Genomic DNA, 24,876 nt, shown 5'->3' with positions numbered 1-24,876 from the left:
TGGCAAATGCCTACTACCCTGGTCTCTCCTCTCTTCCCACTTTATCTGAAGAGTAACCTCCTGGAAATCATGCCTTGATTCAGAGATGTGTCTTTTGGGGACAACACCAGGTTCTGTGGGTGACTCGGACATTTAGGTATCGGGGTTCATACTGTAAGACATCAGTCAGGGCTAAAGTAGGTAAAGCTGACACCTCCCCCCTTTTTCCTCATGTCAGGAAGTTCACTTTCTTCCTGTGCAGATGGTGTCTACTCGTACTCTCAAAATTTCTACAAGGTTAACTGTCAGGGCTGACAGTGAGGATCTGGGTTCCTTTGTTCCTTGAGAGAAGCAGAGGTTGACAGCTAGAAAGAGCTTTGGTTCCAGGGAGGAGAACTGACTGAGATGTAGGGCCTGAGGGCCAGGCCTGAGCCTGGGTAGGGGAGGTTGTGCCACACTGAGAACATGTTCCCTGGGCCAAGCAAGCTCTCACTGTGATTCAGTCAGCCGCTAGGAAGGGAGTGTGGCCATCAAAGGGAGGGTGGCAGTGGGTGGTGACAAACGGCCACCCCTTGGGTCCTGGGGGCTGTCGGAGGCTTCTTGTCCACATTCTAAGGTGGTGAGGGGAAGGGAAGCAGCCTGCACCCTCCACCTCTGTGTGCGGCCCTGCAACCAGGAACACACTGGGAGGCAGGCCTTGCCCTGTGCTTTGGAGAAACTTAATGCCTGAGCTGCCCAAATCGTTTTAGAACAAGGCAGGGCACAGTTTTTTTTGATATTTTATTTATTTATTCATGAAAGACACAGAGAGAGAGAGAGGCAGAGACACAGGCAGAGTGAGAAGCAGGCTCCATGCAGGGAGCCCGACGCGGGACTCGATCCTGGGACCCCAGGATCAGCCCTGGGCCAAAGGCAGGCGCTAAACCGCTGAGCCACCTGGCCATCCCATCCCACCTGGCCATCCCATCCCATCCCTGGGTGGCCAGGGATCCCCAGGGCACAAATTTTAAAATACTATGTGACTTCAAATAAGTTACTTCGCCTGCGTGGGCTGTTTATCTAGAAGATGAGAGGACTGCATTAAGTGATCTTTGTGGCTCCCCCTCCTAAAGATGTGTGATCCTCAATAATCCCTGTGCCCCAAGGCTTCACAGAGGGACTTGGGCAGAAGCGGGAGGGCACTCACATGCGGAGTAGTAGTCAAAGATGGGGTCCTTGCAGAAGGACTTGAAGCGCCAGGTCACCACGACATCCTGGAGCTGGGCAGAGGTGGTGTAGTCACATTTGAGGACGATGGAGGCAAACAGGGTGACGTAGCGCTCCGTGTGCTGGACTGTCACCAGCAAGGACAGGCACCCTGCAGCCGAGAGCAAGAGGCAATGCTGAAGGCCGACCACGTCTCTGGGAAGTGACCTACTTCTGTTCAGGGGGTAATAAAAGCAATACATGCAAATAAGCCAGCACACTGCCCGAGCTGTTTGGGGAGCTGGCAGGCCGACTGGGGGAGATGGGGCAGAGACAGAGCAAGGATGACTTGCAAGGACCTCATGATCCCCTGGCAGCATTAACACATCCAACAAAAATGAAGAAGCTATATTAAAAGAAGGCCATATATGAACTAGAGTGAGCTTGTCAATACCCACATTTTTTTTTATGTCACTTTCTCCTTAAAATATTTCCCCACTTCCCCAAGGAAGTTCAACAGGTCTGCCTTCAGCCTTTCTCTGCTGCCTCATGTCCCTTCATGGCCCACCTCACACTCAGGGTGTCAGCCACCCTGAACTTACTCCCTTCTTTCCCATGCCGGGATCACCATCTTCTCCAGGTCTTCCCACTTGTGGACCTCTTGGCTGGAGCACTCTCCCAGCACCAGCCACCACTCCATTCCCATTTCCACTCCATTCCCATTCCCTTCTCCAGGTTAGTTACTATAGGTATGTCTTGGTGCTTCAGCTGTACCTTCACCTCCTCCAGAAGCCTTCCTTGACTGCAAATCTGGGAGAGGGGCCTCCTGTAATTTCTCAAAGTACCTCTTCCTCCCCAGGCAGCACTTTTCACATGCCTCGGTGATGGCCAGTTAACTGCAGGCTCTGAGAAGGCTGACTGAATCTGTCTCTGACTCACTGTTACAGCACAACCTCACACCGTACCTGTCACCTCCTTGGCACCCAACGCATGTTTGTTGAGTAAATAATTGAATGAGTGACCAAGAATACATTAACAGTAGAAACTGGCAGTACAGGTGGCCAACATAAGCATGAAATAAATAAAAATGATCAGATGGTGACAAATTTTACTAAGAAAGACTTGGAGAAATTGAGAATTTTTCTTTTCTCTTTTTTACAACTCCCTCTCCCTCAGCCTCCAAAGCTACAAACACATAGCTGCGGGTCTGCCTTGAAGAGGATCCAGGTGGCACAAAGTCAGGTGGGACTTTGGCATAGTCAGAGGTTCACACATAACCAACATCTTAGAATGTTCCTGTGCCAATATGGTCTCTAGGCTAAGTTATAGGGGATCTTCTCATGGTGCAGAAAAATAGTGCTCAAACATATACCACCAGGAGGACTTGTAACAGCCCAGATCACTTTCAGTATACGTTTCTGATTCACTAGGACTTGGGTGAGGCCCCAAAACTCACATTTCTAACAAGTTTGCAGTTTGATCCTACTGCTCTGGGTACCATGCTTTGAGAACCACTGGTGTAGACTAAATTAAAAACAAAACAAACAGGCTTTGGACTCAGATACAACTGGGTTCAAAAAAAAACTTCACTATTTATTTGGACATCGTACAAGTTACTTACTCTGAGTTTATTTTTTCCCAGCTATGACTGGGGATTGAAATAGTACTAACCTCATCAGATCTTTGAAAGCATGCAATGAGATAATTCACTTGTGGCAGTTGGCATGGTGCCTGGCACACATGCTGCTGTGTCAGCGTCTAAGTCTGAGTCTATTTCCCTCTTTTCCTTTATTATGAAGACCAAAAAGAAAGGGATTTGAGGTGGGGTTCTCTCCAAGGGAGTTCTCAGGCGGAACAGCCTCATTTTGACCGAGTTACTCCCACAATCACAAAAATTTAGCACCCACCCTCACCCTTTACAAAGCAGCTGGGTGGGCCTGGCTTGAGGGCCACATGATTCTGGATCCTGCCTCACCTCTGGACACAGAGGTATGATAGTAAACTGTGGCCTATGATGGGCACATGCACCTACTTTCCTCACATTCCTCCGAGAAAGACAGAGTGCTGCTCAGGATAGGACCTTGCCCCCAGAAATGACCCAAACCGTCTCCAGGGCTGGGCTGAAATAATGATGTGCCTGTGACAGACCTGCTGGAGAGAGGGTCTGCAGAAATGCGGGGGAGACCTAGGGGTGGAGGAGAAAGAACTATAAACTGGACCCTAAAACTCAGGTGGGATTAAGATTACATATGAGGGGCAGCCCGGGTGGCTCAGCGGTTTAGCACCACCTTCAGTCCAGGGCGTGATCCTGGAGACCCGGGATCGAGTCCCACGTCGGGCTCCCTGCATGGAGCCTGCTTCTCCCTCTGCCTGTGTCTCTGACTCTCTCTCTCTCTCTCTGTCTCTCATGAATAAATAAATAAAATCTTTAAAAAAAAAGATTACATATGAAAAAATAGGGCGAAGGCAGAGAAACTCATAGTTTTGAGACATACAAAAAGGGAGAGCAGAAGCCCTTATCAGGAAGGGGCTTGGAGAACTCGGAAGGAACCAATTCCTGGATTTATGGGAAACAGAAGGATAAATAAGGTGGGGCTGGTGGTAGTAACTGGAGGTGGGGAGACTGGGTGGAGTCTATAAATCTCACTGAAGCATCTACTTCTGGTTAATGGGTAATCACTGAAGACTTTTCTGTAGAATAATAGGGCAAAGTGGTTTTTTTTTTTTTTTTTTTTTTAGAAAGACTGATGACTTCCTCATCCAGCTATAAAGATCATCATTTTGAAAATGAGCCTTGAATAGTTTGGGGGGAAAATAGCTGTTGTCTCTACCAGCTATAAGATTCCTGGAATAAGGCCAATCAGAATGGAAGAGCCGGCGACAAGCACTCTCAAACCCAACATGGATTCTTCTGTAGTCTGCTTTATCATTTTTGCTCCTCCACTCTCACCACCCCCTTTGATTTTTTCCAGAACTGACCTGAAATAGACCTTGGAGCTTTCACTGAACACTGTTTTAACTGAAGAGAAGTCACTACAGGTAAGCTTTTGACAATGACAATAAGCTGTCACCACTAGCTTATTTTGCTTAGGAAATCTATGGATTAGAATAGAGATAAAAATAATTTATGATCTAAACAAAATCCTATGTTCACACAGTACTTTCAAATATTTTCTTTTACACACTAAATAGGACAAGCAGTGCCATTTCGCACACCACAGATCTGAGACTGGAAAAGATGAGAGGCTTGTCTGTGGTCATTCATTTTCTAAGGAGCTCAGAGTCAAGATTCTATCCCCGAGCAAGGCTCTTTCCACTCTATCTGGTTATTTTCTTTCTCTTTTTTTAAAGACTGATTGATTGATTGATTGATCTGAGAGAGAGAGAGAGAGAGAGAACGAATGAACATGAGAGCTGGGAGAGGCAGAGGGAGAAGCAGACTCCCCGCTGAATGAGGAGCCCAACGCGGGGCTCAACCCCGGGACTCCTGGATCCTGACCCTGAGCTGAAGGCAGACCCTCAACCGACTGAGCCACCCAGGCACCTCGACCTGGTTATTCTTTAAATAAGGGAAAATGTTTGGTACTCATGAGCCTGCAAATAATCAGAGTGTAGAGCCAGGCTACAATTGGCAGCAGTCACTCTGATCCTGTGATTAATAACCTACATGTTCTTTATTTTGCTGAATGATAATTTGACATAAATAGCAACTTATTCAAAGGGCTCAAGTTGACATTATTTGCATAGAGGTGGAACATTTGGAGGGAGGGCAAGTTTGCTGGGAGTCAGAGAAAGGAATTTGCCTGGAGCTAGGAGTTGCTCTGCGGCAGCTTGAAAGATTGCTGAACCTGACACTGAGGGAGGACAATGGAGCCAAGGGTGATCACCTTCTTCACTAAATCCTCACTCAGCTCCCCTTCCATGAATGCCTTTATTATGGCCAATACACACCTGAAGTGGCAGGACTCACCTTTACTGACGTCAGCACTGGCTTTGCTGCCAGGGACTATTCTTTCATCCTCTCTTTGATTTCACCCCTTCTGTGAATTTCAAGGCTTGAAATATGTCGGGTTCCCATGATTTTGACCATACTGAGCTTACTCACACCTTCTCCAGGGGTCTGCTAGCTCCACGGCATCCTGCTCAGCTCTCAGACCTTCACCCCTTGCCCTCCCCAAGAAGACTGGAGAAGAGTCTTCTCCAGGACCCAGGACAAAAGGTACTGAGCAACCAGCAAAGCTTTCTCCCTTTTGCTCAGCTGTTGCTCTGGGTCTCGGCATCTACTGTGCCAGGTGATGTACACACATTGTCTCTAATCCTCACAAAACCCCCGGGGTGGGAACAGTCCTACTCATACACATGGGCAAAGGTTCAGAGACTATAATAAGCCAGGCCCTCTCAGCTTCAGGATTTGGCTTTGCTGGCACCCAAACGTGACCTCTCCCAAGCAGGCAGCCTTGACTTTCAAAGTGGAAGTTTGGTGCTAGACTCAAAAAGCAGGACCTCCTCCTCCAAACTGGGAGGAGGACAGCCCATCTCAAAGTCAAAAACCTCCCATCTTTCTTGTCCTTTAGCCTTGGACTTCTCAGAAAAAACTAACTGCATTGGGCATGCGTACTACTAGGAAGGTACAGTTTTCAAGAAGAGACTAAGAATAGCAGAATCTGAGCTGAAAAGAGGAACAGATTCAAAAAAGTAGATGTCCTTTTTGGATCTGTGCTTTTTAAAATGTTTTCAAATTCCTATATATATATATTTTTTTCTATTCTGTTTTGAGGTGGGAGGAGGGGCAGAGGGAGAAAGAGAATCTTAAACAGCCTGCATGTCCAGTGTGGAGCCCGACACAGGGCTCCGTCTCACAACCCTGACACCATGACCTGACCTGAAATCAAGAGTCAGACACTTAACTGGCTGAGCCACCCAGGAGCCCCTTTCTATTCTTAAATTTCCTTCATCCTGTGGCATCTCCTTCCTCTCAGTTACCTTCTATCTGATTTCCTAAATATCTCTATCATTTTCTTTTCAAAACTTTAATTCTGGAGATCAACTTCCTAAATTCAGATTCTGTTTCTCCTTCCCCATCAACTAAAAGACCCGACAAGTTATTTCCAAACTACGATTGCCTCTTTATATGCAAAACCAAAACGATAATAATAGTTCCCTGATAGGGGCGCCTGGGGGGCTCAGTCAGTTAAGCATCTGACTCATGATTTTAACTCAGGTCTTGATCTCAGGGTCCTGGGATCCAGCCCTGCATCAGGCTTCCTGCCTGGCTGCTTGTCTCCCTCGCCCTCTGCCCCTCCTCCCACTCACACGCACTTTCTCTTTCCCTCTCTCTTTCTCAAATAAATAAATCTTTCAATGTTTGTAGCAGCAATGCCCTCAATAGCCAAAATATGGTAAGCATCTAGATGTCCGTCTGTCATTGACTGATGAATGGATAAAGAAGATGTGGGGTATATATGTATACACAATGGAGTATTACTCAGCCATCAAAATGAATGAGATCTTGCCATTTGCAATGATGTGGATAGAACTACAGGGTATTATGCTAAGCGAAATAAGTCAGAGAGATAGATACCATGGTTTCACTCATCTGTGGAATTTAAGAAACAAACAGATTGAACATAGGGGAAGGAAAAATAATATAAGATGAAAGTAGAAAGGGGGGCAAACCATAAGAGACTCTTACTTTAGGAAACAAGCTGAGGGTTGCTGGAGGGGAGTGGGGTGAGGGGAAGGGGTAACTGAGTGATGGGCATTAAGGAGGGTACTTGATGTAATGAGCACTGGGTGTTATATGCAACTGATGAATCACTAAATTTTACCCCTGAAACTAATAATACAGCAAATGTTAACTAACTTGAATTTTAAAATCAATCAGGAGGAGAAAGAGAAAAATAAATAAATAAAAAATCTTAAAAACAAACAAACAAAAACTTCCCTGATAGTGTTGTAGTGAGGATTAAATGAGATAATAAATGTTCAGGATTTAGCAAAGAGTCTGGGATATAACAGCCACAGAATAAACATTAGCTATTATTTGTATCATTTGCACTTCTAATCTTGACTACCTTGGAGATTTAAGTCAATTGAGAACATGTAAAAGCATTCTGAAAGAATTAAAATGATACACATGTAAAGTGGCATTAAAAGCCTTTAAAGTTGCGTTGCTTTGTCCCCTGGCAAACCCATTCAGTTGGTCTCCTCTGAAAGAGGGAGGGAAACCTATCCTTTAAGAGTGTAAAGGTAACTTCAGAGGAAATAGGGGAGTTCATGGGGAAGAAGGGAAAGGGAAAGGGAATCTCTGTGTCCTACCATGAAGTAGTTCCCAAGATACTGCTGCTGTGCAGAGTGGGGACTACATCTTAGAGTAAAGTCAAATGAAAACATACCAAAGATTATCTTTACTATTAAATGCTATGTGTTCCAAACATATGCATCTTATATTTCTTTATTCAGTCTGTCTTTCCTGTGTAATATCAGGTCGGGCAAGATGTTTTACAGTTTCTGGAATATTTTATCCATACAACGGAGGGATATAAGTATAAAACTTTTTTTTTCTTTCTTTTTTGTTTTTGTTTTTGTTTTTGTTTTCGTTTTTTAACAAAGAACTGTTTTCAGGGGACTGAACAGCACTTCCCCTTCTTTACACATGAAGGGCCCTGCCTGGAGCAGAGTGGCAGGCATAGGGGGAACATGGTCTTTCCAGGAAAGGGGCAGTGGCTAGTGTGAACTCCTGTTAGAACAGCTCAATTCCTGAGTGTTTTTCAAGTACCCAGGCACCTATGCTCCAGGAAGCAGGTTAACAAAAAGTACACAGGTTTAATCCTATCAGAGTTTATGTCTGAGCAAGCTATCTCCCCAAGCATATTTGCCATCAGTACTTGTTACATTTCCTTAGATAACAGTTCAAATATGAAAGAAATCAAGGGAAAGAGGGAGTGACCATGAGTGTGAACAAGAAATTAGGGATCAAGAGAATTAGGAGAAAGAGAAGTGGGCTGGGTGGGGGAGGAATTATGTCTATGTATTACATGTTTAACAAAGGTCTGATGCATGCTACTCAACAGTGGGAGGCTCAGGGTGGTGCTAAGCATGTGATTACCCTGGGAAAGAAAATGATATATAGTGAGCACTTGCTATGTTGTCAGCCATGGCATTGGGTGCTTTATTATATAGTATCTCATGCAATCTTTTATCTCAATTATATATATGAGAAAAATCCTCAGGGAGATTAAGTTAACTGGTTTAAGGCCACACAGCTAGTGTTTGCCAGCATGCCTTGTACATGGTATGCGTTAAACATTTGCTGACTAAAAGAACAGATGAATTCATACAAGACAGGCTAAACTGTTTGGAACAAATTTTAAGTGCTTTAAAAATACAGAAAATAAATAGTTAACCATTTGTAGGATGGCCAGACACACACACACACACAGGAGTACGAGAGCACGCCCATATAACTGGGGAGAAGGCTACCCAAAGTAGTGAGGCCAGACTTAGTGAGCCTTGAAATCCAAACAAAGAGCTTTAACTCACTCTTATAAACTACAGAAAACTAGTACAAGTTCTTGGAGAATTAAAGTGAAAGTGAGAAGGATGAACCCAAGTAGGTTAACCAATCATCTGGGTAGAGACTGGTTGGAATGAGACAGAGAGATAGCAGGCCTCGAGGCAAGCAGATGGTTAAGATGGTTAAAATAGGCTAGTGTGAGATTTATTATCTGGAATAGAAAAGAAGGGGCAGATCCTGGGATTAAGAAACAGAATTTGGGGGCAGCCCAGGTGGCTCAGCGGTTTAGCGCCGCCTCCAGTCCAGGGTGTGATCCCAGAGACCCGGGATCGAGTTCCATGTCGGGCTCCCTGCATGGAGCCTGCTTCTCCCTCTGCCTGTGTCTCTGCCTCTCTCGCTCTCTCTCTCTCTGTGTGTCTCTCATAAGTAAATAAATAAAATCTTAAAAAAAAAAAAAAAAGAAACAGAACTTGGTAATTAACAGGGTTTGGGAAATGAAGAAAGTATCAAAACTGCTTTCCTCTGACCCATCTCAGCCTAAGATTTACAGATTGAAAAATAGAAAAATAAAGATGAGAGAAAAATGACACATGATCTCAGTCTTCTCAATTCTTTTTTTTTAAATATTTTATTTATTTATTTATTTATTTATTTATTTATTTATTTATTCATTCATTCATAGAGACACACACACACACACAGAGAGAGAGAGAGAGAGAGAGAGGCAGAGACACAGGCAGAGGGAGAAGCAGGCTCCATGCAGGGAGCCCGATGTGGGACTCGATCCCAGGTCTCCAGGATCACACCCTGGGCCAAAGGCAGGCGCTAAACCACCAAGCCACCCAGGGATCCCCTGCTTGTGACTTTCCTGGACGCACATTTCCTTATCTGCAAAACTGATCCAGAGGGGAAGACAGACAGGAATTGGAAGTGATTTCTACTTGAGTTCAGTGGAGCCCTGGGATCCTGGGGAGCTACTTCATGGGCCCCAAGGAGGTAAAGAAAGAGCCAAGTGGGCAGCTCCCATCTGTCCCCCTCAGCCTGAGAAGCTCCACTTTCCTATCCACATTAGGGATCGAGATGCATTCAGTCTTCAGTGTGATCCCACCCTTTACCCCCACCACCGAGCGAAAATTACTGGTCTATATGCTAAGAACCATGCCCCTTAGGAATCAGCTGGCTGATTTCCCAAAGAATGATAATGCAAGCTGACAGCTGTGTGAATCTGTAAGTTAATACCAGTCTATAATCTTAAAAAAATTCACAGACGTCCAGGTGAGATGCATCCTTTTAGAATGTGGGTAGAAAACTAAAATTTCATTCCAGGGAAAAAATTTTAAGGCTGGATGGTGGTAATCAGAACTATTAACCAATAATGCAAATGGCTGCATGCAGGTACTTACTTTAGATTATCTTAATGTTTTAAGGAGCACATATCACTTGTGTGCTAAAAATTTCTTTTTAAACTTTGAAGAAGTACATAAACAAGGAAACAAAAACTCTGACAACTGATGTCCCCACAGCTCAGAGCACAGGGATTGTGGTAACTTTCCAGGACGCCCTGCCCTGAGAGGCTTCATCGGGGCCTCAGGCTACACTGACTAGCTAGCCAGTACCCAAATCTGAAGGAATTTCACTAATGGCCCACACTTTACAACTGCAGGAACTTGGATGTGAACCAGAAGCTTGGATTAGCTCTTTTTCAGAAACAGAAGAGAACAGGGTAATGAACTGAACATACTCTAGGGTTTTCCAGAGTTCATAATGCAATTTGCAGCAGATCTTGAGAAAATCAACTCACAGGATTTTTCTATTTAATATTAATTTGGAGAGTATTTTCTACTAATTTAAATGTTATCAAAATAATATATGATGTCAATTTGTTATTCTTTCATCTGACATAGCAATGGCATTGTGTGTGTCTCTGTGTGTGTATTTTTGTTTCTGTCTTATAAATCTTTTATACGTGTACACATCACAACATAAACTGTATTCCTTTGCAAAAGCTGTAGAAAAAAAGTTTGAGAAACGCTGCTTTGGTAGATACTGGAAGTGAGAGAAGCAACTTGAGTTTCAGCTTAGCCTTAGAGAATTTTAAGAAGTTTGGTCTAAAAATAAAGAGGTGGGGACAGTAGGAGGAACCCAATATTTCCTGAGTGATGACCGTTTTGTAGACACAGTGCTTAATCTTAACCCACCCAATATGAGCTGGCCTTCTGGGAGTGGGAGGGTGTGAAGGGCTCATCAGGAATTTTTCACCTGTCTTCTAGATGAAGAAAACTGAAGTAATTCCTCCAAAGTCACAGTAAGAGGCAGACTCGGAATTCCAACCTGATAGTCCATCTGACTATTAATTGCAGTTTCTTAGGGGAAGGAGGAGGGGAAATTTGTTTCTTGAAAGTTAGCTCTAAAAAATTCCTACTTGAGTCTAAATCATGACTACCATTATCACCACGGCTACCATTCATTAAGCCCTCTGTTTCAGCCACTATCTTAAGTGCCTTGAAATCTTCATTTCACTTAATCCTCACAAAAACCTTCTGAGATATGTACTTTAAATATTCCTATTTCCTGCAGGCTTTCAGCAGTTCAGTAACTTGACCAAAGTCACACAAATGTGGATACAAAGCCCAGATGCACATTCAATAGCTGAATGCAGTTTTTTTTTTTAATGTTCCCTACACATATTCTGGGGAAAATATCTAAAATAATTACTTCCTCTCAAAGCGTTGGGAGTCTGAACAGTTGAAATCTCAACTTCACACCTATGTAATAAAAGTGAGACTAGATGTTCACTTTGCACTTTTCTTGAATTCAGCATTCTCTGGTTCTAAAATGGGTCATGCGGGTAGGTTTCCAGTTAGAGAAGGCCAGGAAACACGCCAGCCTGTATCATTTTACCGCTTCAGCATCCTGGTACTAACACTGCATGGCTGGTTCCTGAACAGTTGGGACTCTACTTTCCAAAGCCCCTTGTCCGTTTAGCAATCTGCTTACTATAAGAATATACCCTTTGGTCATCATCACTGTATTTGGAAAAAATGTTCAGTGTACAATATTCGTCATACAAATTGAATAGCCTTGAAAACACTATGCTGATGATTTAAGGATTGGCCTTTATACTCTCATAAGATTTTTGTTTGTAAGGCTTCTATTCTTAGTCTATTGACCTGGATGACTGCTGGCTACAAAGTCCTATTCTGGGGATGCGGTGCTAAGGGGCGGAGGTGGTTATAGACCTCTATTTTCTTGAAAAGGCAGGTCCAGCAGCTCCAGCAAGCGCTAGCTACTGTGGAATTTGAGCTAAACACATAAGGTAAAGGAGAGAAGACTCTGAGAAGCTGGGATTTTTTCTGATTTTGCTGTTACCGCCTAAGCTGGTAACTGCTCTGGTGAAATTTCGGGCACTTCAATTTAGATGAGCTTTAGTCCATTTCCTTATGTGCCACGTGTCCACCATCTACCCTTGTCAGCTCCAGACAACCGACAGGACACGTATCCCGCAGAAATGGTGCGAGCCAGAGGACCTTAGGAATATGATTTTCCAGTTTTCTCACCCTTTTGCAATTCTCCCTCCTTTTTATTCTAAGCGTTAAGCTTAAGCTCTTGTAGCATCTTTGTCAGAATGAGATTTAGTTACGTCTGAGTGATTTTCATGTCCTATCAAGCTGGTAAAAATGAAATTCCGCCCATATCTTCCTATTACATCTTTTCCCTCAGAAAAAATACAAGACTCGCGTTGCTTTGTCACCCAACTGAGCAGACTTCCCACTAACAACTTAGAGATCAGAGGGCAGTTACCCCCAAGAGAAGGGATGGGGAATGGTAAAATGAAATAAAACAGGGCGGAACTTCCAGGGGAGCTCATACCTGTCCTGTTGGCAAGGTCACACCTACATCCTAATGGAAAAGGGCTGCCAGTCCTGCAAATTCAGTCACTCAGCTATCCTTTCCCGATTTTACTCATGCAGATGCACATGCCCGTCATATTTCCAAGAGATACAATGAGACACAAAAACCATGCTTTCCAACGCAGGCAGGTGGGAAGGCTAAGAGAAGGGAGGCGCGGCTGGGTGGCCGGGCACCTGGTAGGGGATAACCGAGAGAGGGATAAAGTCAGGGGCGTGAGCGGATACAAAGCAAGGCGAAGAGCGACACCGAACAGGACGAGCAAAGAGCCACACGGTTTGGTCCTGGAAACCAGGTGCGGAATCATTCTGCACAGGCCGTTGTGCCCAGGACGCGTCATAACCTCCCAGGAGCGAACAAACGCGTTGCTGGCACCGTATTTAAAACCTAAAAGCAAGCCTCTGATGCAAGAGCCAGGTAACTGGGAGGCCAGGTAGTGCCTCCACCTGCAGCCGGTCAGTGTCGGAGACCGAGAAGCGCCTCAAGACGGCGGGGGGGGGGGGAGCCCCGAGGCTCGAGTTCCTGCCCTCGCTGCACCTGCTGCACCTGCTGCACCTGCTGTCCGAAGGGCCCGGGCTGACGGGAGAGGAGAACAACAGGTTCCCGCGGGCAGCAGCTCGAGCCCCCCCCCCGGCCCCCCTTCCGCCCCCGGCTGTGCCAAGAGCGCCCGGGGCGCGGCCCAGGCCTCGGCGGCCCGTCTGCGGCCTTGCAGGTCCGGGCCGACCGCGGCGTCCGTGCCCAGGCTCACCTGCTGGGAGCCCGGCGACGAGCAGCAGCCAAGGTGCAGGCAGCTCCGGGCCCATGCCTGTGGCTCCTGGCCCGTCGGCTCCGGGCCCCGGGGCTCGCCCCAGCGCTGCAGCCCCCGGACGCACCACGTCCCCGGGAAGCCGCGCAGGGCGGGGGCAGGTGCGCCGCGGGCCGGCAGGTGCGCCCGGCTCAGCCCCACCCCGCGCTCCCCGCGGCCCCGCCTCCCCGCCCCGCCCCGCCCCCACCGGGGCCCGGGGCCGCCCACCTGGCCCACCTGGCCCACCTGCCGCCTCCCCGTCCTCCGCCTGCCGGGCCCTCGCCTCCCTGGAAGCCCGTCGCAGGCCGCACCCCTCCCGCCTCTTGCCAAACCATTTCTTTCCCCAGAAGTTCTTGGGGAAAGCTTGAGTTTCCCTAGCAAACGCCTCCCCCTCTTTGTAGAATTAGGGGGATACAACTTTCGGGGTTATACGTCTTATGCTATATTTCCATTCCCTCAAACATGCCTGGAAAACTTCTCCCCCCCCCCCCCCCCCCACTGAAAACACACCAATTTGAAGTTTGCACATAAGGTCTGCTCAGGTTTTCTAGAAACTAAAGATGTGCAGTATAAACTAGAGAAAGAGACTTAATTTTCCGCAAATATGAAAGTCATAGATGCTTATTACAGAAAAGTTAGAGAAATATAAAGTGATAAGAACAAATCCTGCTCCCACCACCTGCAGTTAGGCTCCCACCACCTGTTGATACATTTCTTTTTCTTAGTTTCCATCCTGTGGGAAGTGCAGCTTAGCAGCCCCTCACTGAGTCAGCCCTCCCAGGGTCAAAGATTCTGGCTCTCTTTGCACCAGGCCAACTAGGATATAATCCAATCTGTCCTTTCTTGGCAGGATCCCACAGGGAAGAGTAAAACCCAGGAAGAAGACACACCTGCCTTCAGGAACCAACCAACCAACAACATTAAGTTGGAAGATCACCTCTACACTGGTCAGTGTAAATAGCCAGTGTAATATTTTATACACCTCTCCCCGATTAGGGATTGTTCATTGTGCTCTCTCTCCTAGCCACCATCTTTTTCCTCAAGAAAAGAATTAAAAAGATGTATTAAACATCATTTCCGTTCCTGAGGAAGCTCCCGTTCTCATCACTGACCTTGGAAGTCAATATTATTCCTCTTAAGTATATCTCCTGTCCTGTTCTGCTGTGAAGGGTTCTCTTCGTTAGAGCTACTGATGTCCTCCACCTCCCTTCCTCCCAGAGGAACATTCTTGTCCTGAAACTGATTGGAGGTCAACCCAGTCCCTTCTCCCGACTTCCCCTTCTTCCGCCGAGTGTGGCCTCTGGTTCCCCAATTGGGCCACTCTACTTTAAATGTTTTTCCTGTGGCCTCTTCTCTTCAAGAATGTAGGAAGCAAATTGAGCCAGTACATGGCCAAAGGCAGGTGGTACAGTATGTTCAGGGACCTTTAGACCTTCCACAGTGGGATCTCAGCACAGCAGCAGAAGCAAGATCTAATGTGAAGAAACCCTCAACCCCCTGCAGAGACTGTGCTCCTGGGAACATTCTATGTATTTGAGTGTTTGTGACCCTGAGGGATTTGTGTGACTCCTGGATTTGTAAATTGCTCTAGACAATTTTCAGTCCCAGTCCAAAAAAGTATAAGCCCTCTCTTTCCCAAACCTACCTCCCACGCCCCTCAGCCCTTGTTTTGATACAAAGGTCATTTTTAATACTCATTGAAGCCAGCATTTTTCCATGTTTATTCCATGGCATGTTAATAAACAGTATATAGAAAAAAGAATCTGTGATCAAATTCAAGAAATTCTGGATTAAACTAAATGAAACGTTTTTGTAGCATTTCTCAAGCCCTTAGAGTGTACTATACATTTGAAATCCCTAAGGAAATAAGTCATATAGCATTTTTCAGCATTATTCAACCCCAAAGCCCTTTTTCTCACACCTATCTTAGGGCAGATGTTTCATGGAACAGATTTTGGGAAGTCCTGGAGGTCTAAAACCAACATAACTGAGGGCATACCTTGGAGGCTTCCATAGGAACAAAATATGACTTTTACAAAGGTTATCCCATGTGCAATGGAATTTTTTTCCTGGGATTACTCATTTAGTTCAACATCTACCTCCATTGCTTTTCTTGGAGTGAACACAATGATTACATATTTCTCTGCCTACTACATGGATCTGTTTTCTTTACGACTTATATTCTATACCACGCAACGTTCTAAGTGCCTTATATGCATGATCTCATTGTATTTGTACAATAACTATATAGAATAGAGACTGCTTTTCTGTTATTATCAATTCCATTTTACAGATGTGGCAGCTGAGATACAAAGAAGTAACTTGCCCAAGGTCACAAGGCTAGTAGGTGGTAGAGCCAGCTGGCTCCACACTCTCTGGGGTCAGCTATTACACCACACGCTCTCACCTTGCTAAGTCCTAATCTGAATTCACAGCTCGTTGACTCTTCCAGCTAATGCAGTTTGTTTCCACATATATCATTTAGCTCTACGTAAAGTAAAACTACATTCCACTACTGTGAGCTTTCCTGGACCAGTTCTTCTGCCAACATGTGCCATTGGTTCAAAAGAGATGTGATAAGAGTATAGACTTGGCTCAGAACAACAAACAGTTCTTTTATGCTAAACAAAGAAGTAAAAACAAAATCACTTGACCTGCTGATAGTGCCTGGGACAAAAGGGTCTTCATGTACAAAGCAACAATAGGTACCATTTATTGAACACTTATGTTGTGCTGAGCACCATTCTCAGCACTTTTGTATTAACTTCAGTAATCTCTCACCAACACTCTGAGGCAGAGATTACTACTGTCCCCATTTTACAGCTGAGGAACTTGAGGCACAAAGGTCCAGTTACTTACCCAGGCTTACCCAGCTTGTAAGCAGCAAACCTGAGATGCAAACTCAGGCAATCTGCCTTCAGAGAACACACCCTTAATTACTACCCTGGCCATACTGTGTTTCTTTGTGTTCATTCATCCAGAGTCTAACCACAAAATACAGAGCTTATGATTTCATCACTTATAATCACACTTCTAGTTAAACCTGTACATAAGTGTCTCTGAATACTGTGTCTGTATATGCATGTGCATCTCTTCTTGAGAATAGTGTGATATTTGTATGTCTGACTGTGTATTTATCAAAAGTGGAAGAAAGAAAATAAACGTGTAAGTAAAAAAACTGCTCCAAGCAGTTAAACCTACAGGGAGGCAAAAAATGGAAGTAGCTAACCTGTGCTGCAGCATCTGGAGCACACCTTACTCATTTTATATGTCTGGCATCTAGCATAGCACCTGGAATATAGGTAGTGCTCAATAAATATTGTTGAGCTCTTTATCCATAGTTTCTGGAGGAAGTGACATGTGAGCTGTGACATGTGACATGTGACGTGTAACAGAGCAATCCAAACAGAGAGACTGTGTGCAAAATCATAGCACCAGGGAATAGCATAGCTGAACTAGAAGCACCTCAGTTTTGCTAGGGCAAGGTGGGGAGTGGAGGGAAAATATGTTAGAGAGCCAGGGTAAATAAAGGGCCTTGATGACCAGCTGGAGAACTAAGACTTCAGATAGCAGGCAATGGGGGAATAGTGACAGGTTTTAAGCTGGCTGAGGCATGATCAGACTTGCATATTAGGAAAATAAACGTGACAGCAATGAAAAGAATGGTAAGGAAGAACTGAGATAATAGGTAGGGAGATCAGTTAGGAAACTGTTACTATGGTCGAGATGGAAATACTGAGGGCTCAGCTCAGTCATTGGTGTTGCGAATGAAGAGAAGACAGGTGGGCAGATACTTAGACTATAGAACTGACGAGACTGATGGTAAATTAGGTATGGGAATTGAGAGAATATAGGTTTCAAGTTACTAAGTTTGTGTGGATGGTGTTGTCATTAAATAATGCATATACGGAGAAGAGTTTTAAATCATTTCAGACATATTACATACCTGAGAGAACAGTGGAGCATCCAAATGATACTCCTGTGGATGGTTGGACACCTTTATTGAGTACAATTGGTTGAATGACACTGGTAGGAGCTGCAAGCTTGATAAGGGAGCCCTGAGTCAGTAGGGACTGGGAGACATACTCTTTGGTCACCGGCATCTGTATTTACTAGTACCATCCATTTTGAAGGTATGACTTTAAAATATATATTTGTAATAGCAGTAAATCTATAAAGTAACTAGGAATAAATCTAGCAATATATGTGAAACAGCTCTATGGAGAAAACTGCAAAAAGTTAATGAAAATAGTTTTTAAAGATGTAAATAAATGCAAAGTTGTACCATATTCATGGCTAAAAACAGTATCACTAAGGACAGTAATTTTTTCTTTTTTTTTAAAGATTTTTTATTTATTTATTCATGAGAGACACAGAGAGAGGCAGAGACACAGGCAGAGGGAGAAGCAGGCTCCCCACAGGGAGCCCGACGTGGGACTCGATCCCAGGACCCTGGGATCATGACCTGAGCCAAAGATAGACACTCTACCACTGAGCCACCCAGGTGCCCAGGACAATAATGTTTTTCAAATTGATAAATTCTAAATATTTCTAACACAAACCTGAAAAATCTCCCCAGAGCTTCTCAAGATATTCCTAAAATTAAATGAGATACAGTGGTAAATAGCCAAGATAATTTTGAAAAAAGATTAATAAGGACGAGGGGAATTTGTCTCTTTATTATTATTATTATTACTATTATTATTATTATTTAAGATTTTATTTACTTATTCATGAGAGACACAGAGAGAGAGGCAGAGACATAGGCAGAGGGAGAAGCAGGCTCCATACAGGGAGCCCGATGTGGGACTCGATCTCGGGACTCCAGGGTCACCCCCTGAGCCAAAGACAGACACTCAACTGCTGAGTCACCCAGGTGTCCCGGGAATTTGCCTCTTTAAATGTTAAAGCTATAGAACTTAAAACAATGTGGCACTGGCATAGATAGGCAAACAGACAAGTGGAATATAAGAGATTCTGGAAACAGAAACCCATATAGATGAGAACTTGATCCATAACAGGGGTGGCATGATTCAATGGGATAACCATTAACTATTCAGTAAGTGATGCTAGGACAATTAATGTTCGTTATGTTAAAAGGTAAGATATCTTTTCTTCATACTATATAAAAATTCCAAACTGATTAAAATCTAAATGTTAAAAGTAAGAATTTCAGGCTTTTAGAAGAAAATGCGATAGAATACCTACATGACATTTAAAAAAAGATCTCTTAAACAGAAAACAAAAAGAATAAGTCATTGAGGAAAGCTGATACAGAAGACAGTATTAAATTTAAAAATTCTATTAACAAAAGACAATATATACAAAACAAAAAAGCCCCCACAAACTGAGAAAGATATTTCTTGTGCATTTAAAAGGCAAATATATACATATATATCTCCAGCATATTCTTTAGAAACTCCTAAAAAATCAGTAGAGGACAACCCAATGGTAAGGAGATGAATAGTTTATTCATATAAGAGGAAGTTTGATTCACTATTAATTATACTAAAAGATGCTCAACTTTGAGCATCTACTGATGACCAATAATCAGAAATCGTAAATTTAAAACAATGCTATTTCACCTGTGACAAATTGGTTAAAATGTAAAAAGACTGAGCAAACAAGTATTGGTAAAGATGTGAGAAGTGTAAATTGGTTCAACTACCCTGGGGAACAGTTTGACAAAATTACATAGAGTTGAAGGTGCATATATCCCAGGACTTTGTGATTTCCCTTCTAGGTCTCCAATCTATAGAAATTCTCACCCTGGTACACACAGATACATGTGCAAGGATGTTGACTGTGAAACAATTTGCGCAAGACCTGGAAACAACTTTCCATCAGGGGGGAATAAGTAAGTAAAATAGGGCTTATCAGTAGAATAAGATAATATGACACTGTCACTATCAAAATGAATTAACTAAATCTATACCATAGGTGAATATTGAAAATATGATGTTATGTGAATAAAGAAGTTACAAGATACTATTTACAGTATTTTGTCAAATGTTAACACAAAAAGCAGTATTATGTAGTATTATGGAAGATTCATATGTATGTAGAACGAAGTACAAAAACCATTCCAGGGAATAGGATTCACCAATCTCAGAGTGTTGTTACTCGTGAGAGGGAAGGAGAGGTATGGGTTAGGAGGGACTTCAGTTGAATCTGTAATATTTTATTCTTTAAAAAATATCTGAAACTAACATGCTCAAAGTGTAAAATCAGTTAAATTTTATATGGTTTTCTGTATCTTTGACATATTTTGTAATTAAAAATACTTTTAGGACAAAAAAGAATGAGCACGGGGTATAGAATCAGACCACGTGTGTTTGTGCCATGACGTTTCCACTGACATCCAATGTGACTTCGAGTAAGTCACTTTTGGCCAAAAATGTTTCTATCAAATGGGAAACTGGTAAAATAATCTCTTTGGTCCTTCCCACTACTGGCATTCTGCAAAGGCGAGAAGGACCCAGATTAGGAAGATAGCAGGGTCCCTTGCTTGGCTGGACAGAGGAATGCGGAACTAATGCATCTCTAAGGGTAACCTTTCTCAGAGAATGGGCTCGACCCATTCTGAGCAGAAGTGTAGACTCCATGTTCTGCCAAAGCCATGCGTGATACCAAGGTACTTTAATTGCACTCTTCACGTAAGGCCTAAGGATCTGGTTTTTCTGATATTTTATTATAAGGGGAAAAACTAGGGACAAATAGGGGGCTGTATTCCTGAGGTTAGAGCCACAGAGAAGAGGTCCAAGTGCTCATAGCAACAAAGTCAGGCAGCCTGGAGTTTTGCTACCACCAGAGGGATTTTTTTTTTCTCTCTCTCTACTGTTTTTTCATCTTGTGGCAAGGCCCAATTTGTTGTTCAGACTCAGAACTTCTCTGAGATGATGAGCTCAGTCCATACACATCTCAGTAGATCTCAGTAGGAGTCAGAATATCCAGTTCTTTCCAGCCCACTCCAGAGAATCTGATTCAATTCGTCTATGGGGAGACCCAGGAAGCAGTATTTTTTCAAAAGTTCCCAGGTGGTTCTAATGTACAGCTAGAGTTGAGAAGCTAGTTGAAGGGTGAGCTGGATGAGAGAATGCCCCACATCTTTGTTAGTAAATAGGGCATTCCCCAGGGCAGTCCCTAAACAGAACACTTCCCAACACATTGCTTATCTCAGCTTATCTTTGATAATTCTGCTTTGCCACCACCTTGAATGACAGAATTGGAGGGTTTCTACTCCAAAGACCACGGTCCTGAGATAATGTAACTTTTCCCTTTTTCGGTTTCTTCACCAGGGGCAGCACAACATACACATGGTACCTTAACTTGGGAGCGAATCTCAGGACATTACAGGCAAGCAGCTGTTTATTTTATTTTATTTTATTTTATTTTATTTTATTTTATTTTATTTTTTTATTTTTTAAGCAGCTGTTTAAACAAATAACAGTCTCTATAAGCCTCAGTTTCTTTATTTGTAACACAAGGGTATTAGGCTAGGTCAGTGTTTTTTTTTTTTTTTTTTTTTTTTAAGATTCTATTTATTCATTCATGTGAGAGATACAAAGAGGCAGAGACTTAGGCAGAGGGAGAAGCAGGCTCCCTGTAGGGAGCCCAGTGTGGGACTCCATCCCAGGACCCCGGGATCATACCCTGAGTCGAAGGCAGATGCTCAACCACTGAGCCACCCAGGAGTCCCTAAATCAGTGGTGTTTGTACTATGTTCTGAGAAGCTCTTGCATTCAATGAAGTATCTAAGGGATTGCCACTGCCAGAGAGGTTGGTTTGAAAACTCACTGGATTAACTGATCCAGAAGGGTTTTTCCATAACCAACACTTGACAATCCAAAACTTTACAGAAATAGATTTATGCTACCACAAAAGTCTAACATAACCCATAGGCTTCGAGGCCTACTGAAGATGATATTCCAACCTGATCTAAAGCAGATATTACACACGGGCTCCTTGCAGACCAAATTCAGCACATAGACATATTTTGTTTTTGCCTGAAGAATACTTTTTTTTCTTTCTTTGGCATCTTTAAAAACTTTTCCAAATTTGAAGTATAAGACAATTCTGAAATCTTTTTTTTTTTTGACAATTCTGAAATCTACACAAATCAGAGGTATATTGCTCAATGAACTGTAACTGTAATGTAAATATATCTTTGCAACTACCACTCTGGGCAAGTTAGAGATCAGTAATGAAATGGTGATTTCAGAAGCATCTCCTCATAACCCCTCTTAATCACTCCCTCCCTTCTCCTCCCCAAAGGTAACCACCATTTTGACTTTTTATATTATAGATTGGTTTTGCCTCTGTTAACATTTATATAAAGAAAGTAAAGTAGTACACATTTTTGGAGTTTGTCTCTTTCACTCAATATTGTATTAGCAAGATTAATCTATGGTTTTGCATGTATCTGTAAGTTTGTTAATTTCTATTTAAGAATAGTATTATATTGTTAGACCATAGCACAATTTATTTATCTATTGTATTGTTGATAAGCATTTTGTTAATACTATTTGGCTATTGTGAATAATGATGTTATAAACATTGTAAATGTTTAGAGAGCCATACACTCACCCTTTTTTTGCTTCTATGACTCAGGGCAAAATTGGTCATGGGGTATGTGTAGTGATTTTAATATATGTCCCCAAATTCTCTGACCCTCCTCTCTTCATAAGAGGGGAGCTTAAATCCCTGACCCTCAAGTGTAGGCTGGACTTAGTGACTCACTTCTAATGAATAGAGAAGCAGGAGTGACGGTGTGTTCCCTCCAAGATTGGGTCAGAAAAGGCATTCCACCTTCTTCCTTGTCCAGGTTGGTGGAAGCCAGTTACAATATCATGAGGACACTAAGGCAGTCCTATAGAGAAGCCTCATGGTGAGGAACTAAGGCTTCTGGACGATAGTCATCTGAGTGAACCGTCTTGGAAGGAATTTTCTAGCTGCAGTCAAGTCTTCAGAAGTGCTAACATTTTGACTGTAAACTCATGAGAGACCCTGAGCCAAAACCCACATAGCTAAGCTACTGTCAAATTTCTGAGACACAACAAGAGATAAAATATGTTTGTTTTTTTAAACCACTAAAACAATATTGCTGTTATGCAGCAAGAGATTATCAATATAGTAAGCATATGTTCAACCTTAGGTTCTTCCAAATTTACCTACATACCACTAATGAGTGAAAGCTTTGGGGATGCCTGGGTGGCTCAGCAGTTAAGCATCTGCCTTCAGCTCAGAGTGTGATCCTGGAGTCCGGGATCGAGTCCCAGGCCCCAGTCCCATATCAGGCTCCCTCTGCTTATGTCTCTGCTCTCTCGCTCTCTCTCTCTCTCATGAATAAATAAAATCTTAAAAAAAAAAGAGAAAGCTTTAATGTTCCACATCCTTGGCTATATTTGGGATTGACAGTCTTCAATTACGGCTTTACTAGTGGGTGTGTAATGGTATTGCATTGTGGTTTAATTTGCATTTCCCTGATGACTAATGAAGTTGAGCACTTTTTTTTGTGTTTATCAGCCTTCAGTACTTTTGGATATCCTTTTTTTGTCTTTGGTAGAATCTTTTGCTTATTTTTTTCTATTCAGTTTTCTATTGCTTTCTTGATTTATAGGAGTTTCTTATTGTATTCTGGATATGATCCTTTCTGTGGTTACAGGGGTTAAAAATATCTTCTCCCAGTTTGTGACTTGCCTTTTTGCTCTCCAAATGATGTTGCTTGATGAACAGATGTTTTTATTATTTATTTTGGAGAAACATATCAATCTTTTAATATCTTTAAGATTTCAATGAATTATTTAAGAAATAAGGTCATGAAGATATTCTCCTCTGTCATCTTCTAGGAGCATTATATTTTGCTTTTTACATTTAGATCTACAATCCACATATAACTGACATATGAAGTAGGGAGTTCCATTTTTCTCTTTCTTTTTAAGTAGGCTCCTTACTCAACATGGGGCTTGAACTCATGACCCTGAGATCAAGAGTCGCATGCTCTACTGACTAAGCCAGCCAGGAACCCCCTTCTTTTTTTCTCATACAGATATCCAATTGACCAAGCCTAATTATTGAAAGTTAATTCTTGTGTTTGCTTTAGCAGCACATATACTAAAAAAGAAACTAAGAGAGAAAGGGAGGAAGGAAGAAAGGAAGAAGGAAAGAAAGAAAGAAGAAAGAAAGAAAGAAAGAAAGAAAGAAAGAAAGAAAGAAAGAAAGAAAGAGAGAAAGAAAGAAGAAAGAAAGAAAGAAAGAAATCCTTTCCCTTCTGCTCAACAATGTCAGTTTTTCTAAAAGCAAAGTGTCTATACATCTGATTCTGGACTCTCTATTTTCTTTCGTTGGTTGGTCTTTCTATTTGTTTGCCTACCGTTGTGCCAATACCACACTTTTTAAATTATTATAGCCTCATAAGAGACCTTCATATCTACTAGAGCAAGTCCTTTCATTTCATTTTCTTCTTCAAGAATGACTTGACTATTCTCAGCCCTTTGCATTTCCACACACATTTTAGAATCAACTTGTTAATTTACACAGAAATCTACTATGATCTTAACTGGGATTGCCTTATGTCAATAGATCAGTTGGGGAGGAATTGCCATTTATATATTTGTGAGCTTTCTAATTTATGAACTTAGTATATATCACTATTTGTTTTCATATTCTGCAATTTCTCTTAATATTTTTAAAAGTTTTTTAGGGTAAAAATATCATATATCTTCATGAGGCTTATTTGGAGATATTGATTTAATTTGATGGTAAATTATATCAATTTGAAAATCATTTTAAAAATTGTATTTTCTATTGTTTATGGCTGGTGTATAGACATTTGGTTGATTTTGTATATTGACCTTGTATTCAGCAAAATGATGTGTCTGGTCATTTTGGTTGAGTCCCAGAAATTGTATGAAATATATGAAGAAATATATATATTCTCTCTATACTGGTTTCACCAAGTATAGAGAGCTGTGAAGAGAGTTGTTCCCACCCTTACAACAAGAAAATGGGGAACAAAGTCCAAAACTAATAAAGATTCTTGAACTCTTAAGAAAATTGCTACCGCAGGGCAAAAATGTAACACAACATTAGGGAGAGACAAGCTCCTTTAATAGAAAAACAGAATCAGAGCATTTCATTATCTGGGTCAGATGCCTCCTGATGCCATATAAGCCAGTAACAAGAACAGCTGGAAAACTAAAATAAATTTCTAAAGGCTGAGTGTGGGCCAGTATGATATGGTGAAGCCCCGGGGGGTTAGTACTTTGTTGAAGGGTTTCCTGTGGGAACCTCACCAGGAGCTAACAAGGAAAATTGGAGAAAACTCTGAGGACATTTTCCTTACAGGGTTGGCTGGATGAGGGGGACTAGAAATTATCGCCAACACTCTGCTCGAACCCACCTATTCTATCTCGTCTGTAAAACAAAAGGCTTAATCTGCAGGGATAATGGAAACAAAAAATGTATCATTAGGGCACTAGTGGGAGCCAATTGATACTGGGGG

At 42.6% G+C, this 24,876-nt stretch overlaps 2 protein-coding genes across 7 annotated transcripts in view; one reads left to right on the top strand and one right to left on the bottom strand.

Moving 5' to 3' along the window:
- Positions 1 to 13,511, bottom strand: part of ILDR1 (immunoglobulin like domain containing receptor 1) — a 30,549-nt gene extending 17,038 nt beyond the window's left edge. For all 3 annotated transcript variants that reach the window (XM_077884023.1, XM_077884025.1, XM_077884024.1), the window contains exons 1-2: positions 13,338 to 13,511; positions 1,166 to 1,336 (exon numbers count right to left, since the gene is read on the bottom strand). In XM_077884023.1, coding sequence (XP_077740149.1) covers positions 1,166 to 1,336; positions 13,338 to 13,392 — 226 coding nt within the window. In that variant the 5' untranslated portion in view covers positions 13,393 to 13,511. The remainder of the gene's footprint in view (positions 1 to 1,165; positions 1,337 to 13,337) is intronic.
- CD86 (CD86 molecule) overlaps positions 3,934 to 24,876 on the top strand; it is a 90,801-nt gene continuing 69,858 nt past the window's right edge. Inside the window, exons 1-4 of one of the 4 annotated variants that reach the window (XM_077884033.1) lie at positions 3,934 to 4,203; positions 14,224 to 14,320; positions 19,117 to 19,230; positions 20,672 to 20,729. In XM_077884033.1, the coding sequence (XP_077740159.1) occupies positions 19,170 to 19,230; positions 20,672 to 20,729 (119 nt within the window). In that variant the 5' untranslated portion in view covers positions 3,934 to 4,203; positions 14,224 to 14,320; positions 19,117 to 19,169. The remainder of the gene's footprint in view (positions 4,204 to 14,223; positions 14,321 to 19,116; positions 19,231 to 20,671; positions 20,730 to 24,876) is intronic. The other 3 variants (XM_077884027.1, XM_077884026.1, XM_077884028.1) reach the window with 3 other exon arrangements.

Source organism: Canis aureus, chromosome 35 (assembly GCF_053574225.1).
Source record: "Canis aureus isolate CA01 chromosome 35, VMU_Caureus_v.1.0, whole genome shotgun sequence".
Lineage (NCBI taxonomy): Eukaryota > Metazoa > Chordata > Mammalia > Carnivora > Canidae > Canis > Canis aureus.
Note: the sequence above shows the minus strand (reverse complement) of the source record. Positions and strands in the feature narration are given on the sequence as shown.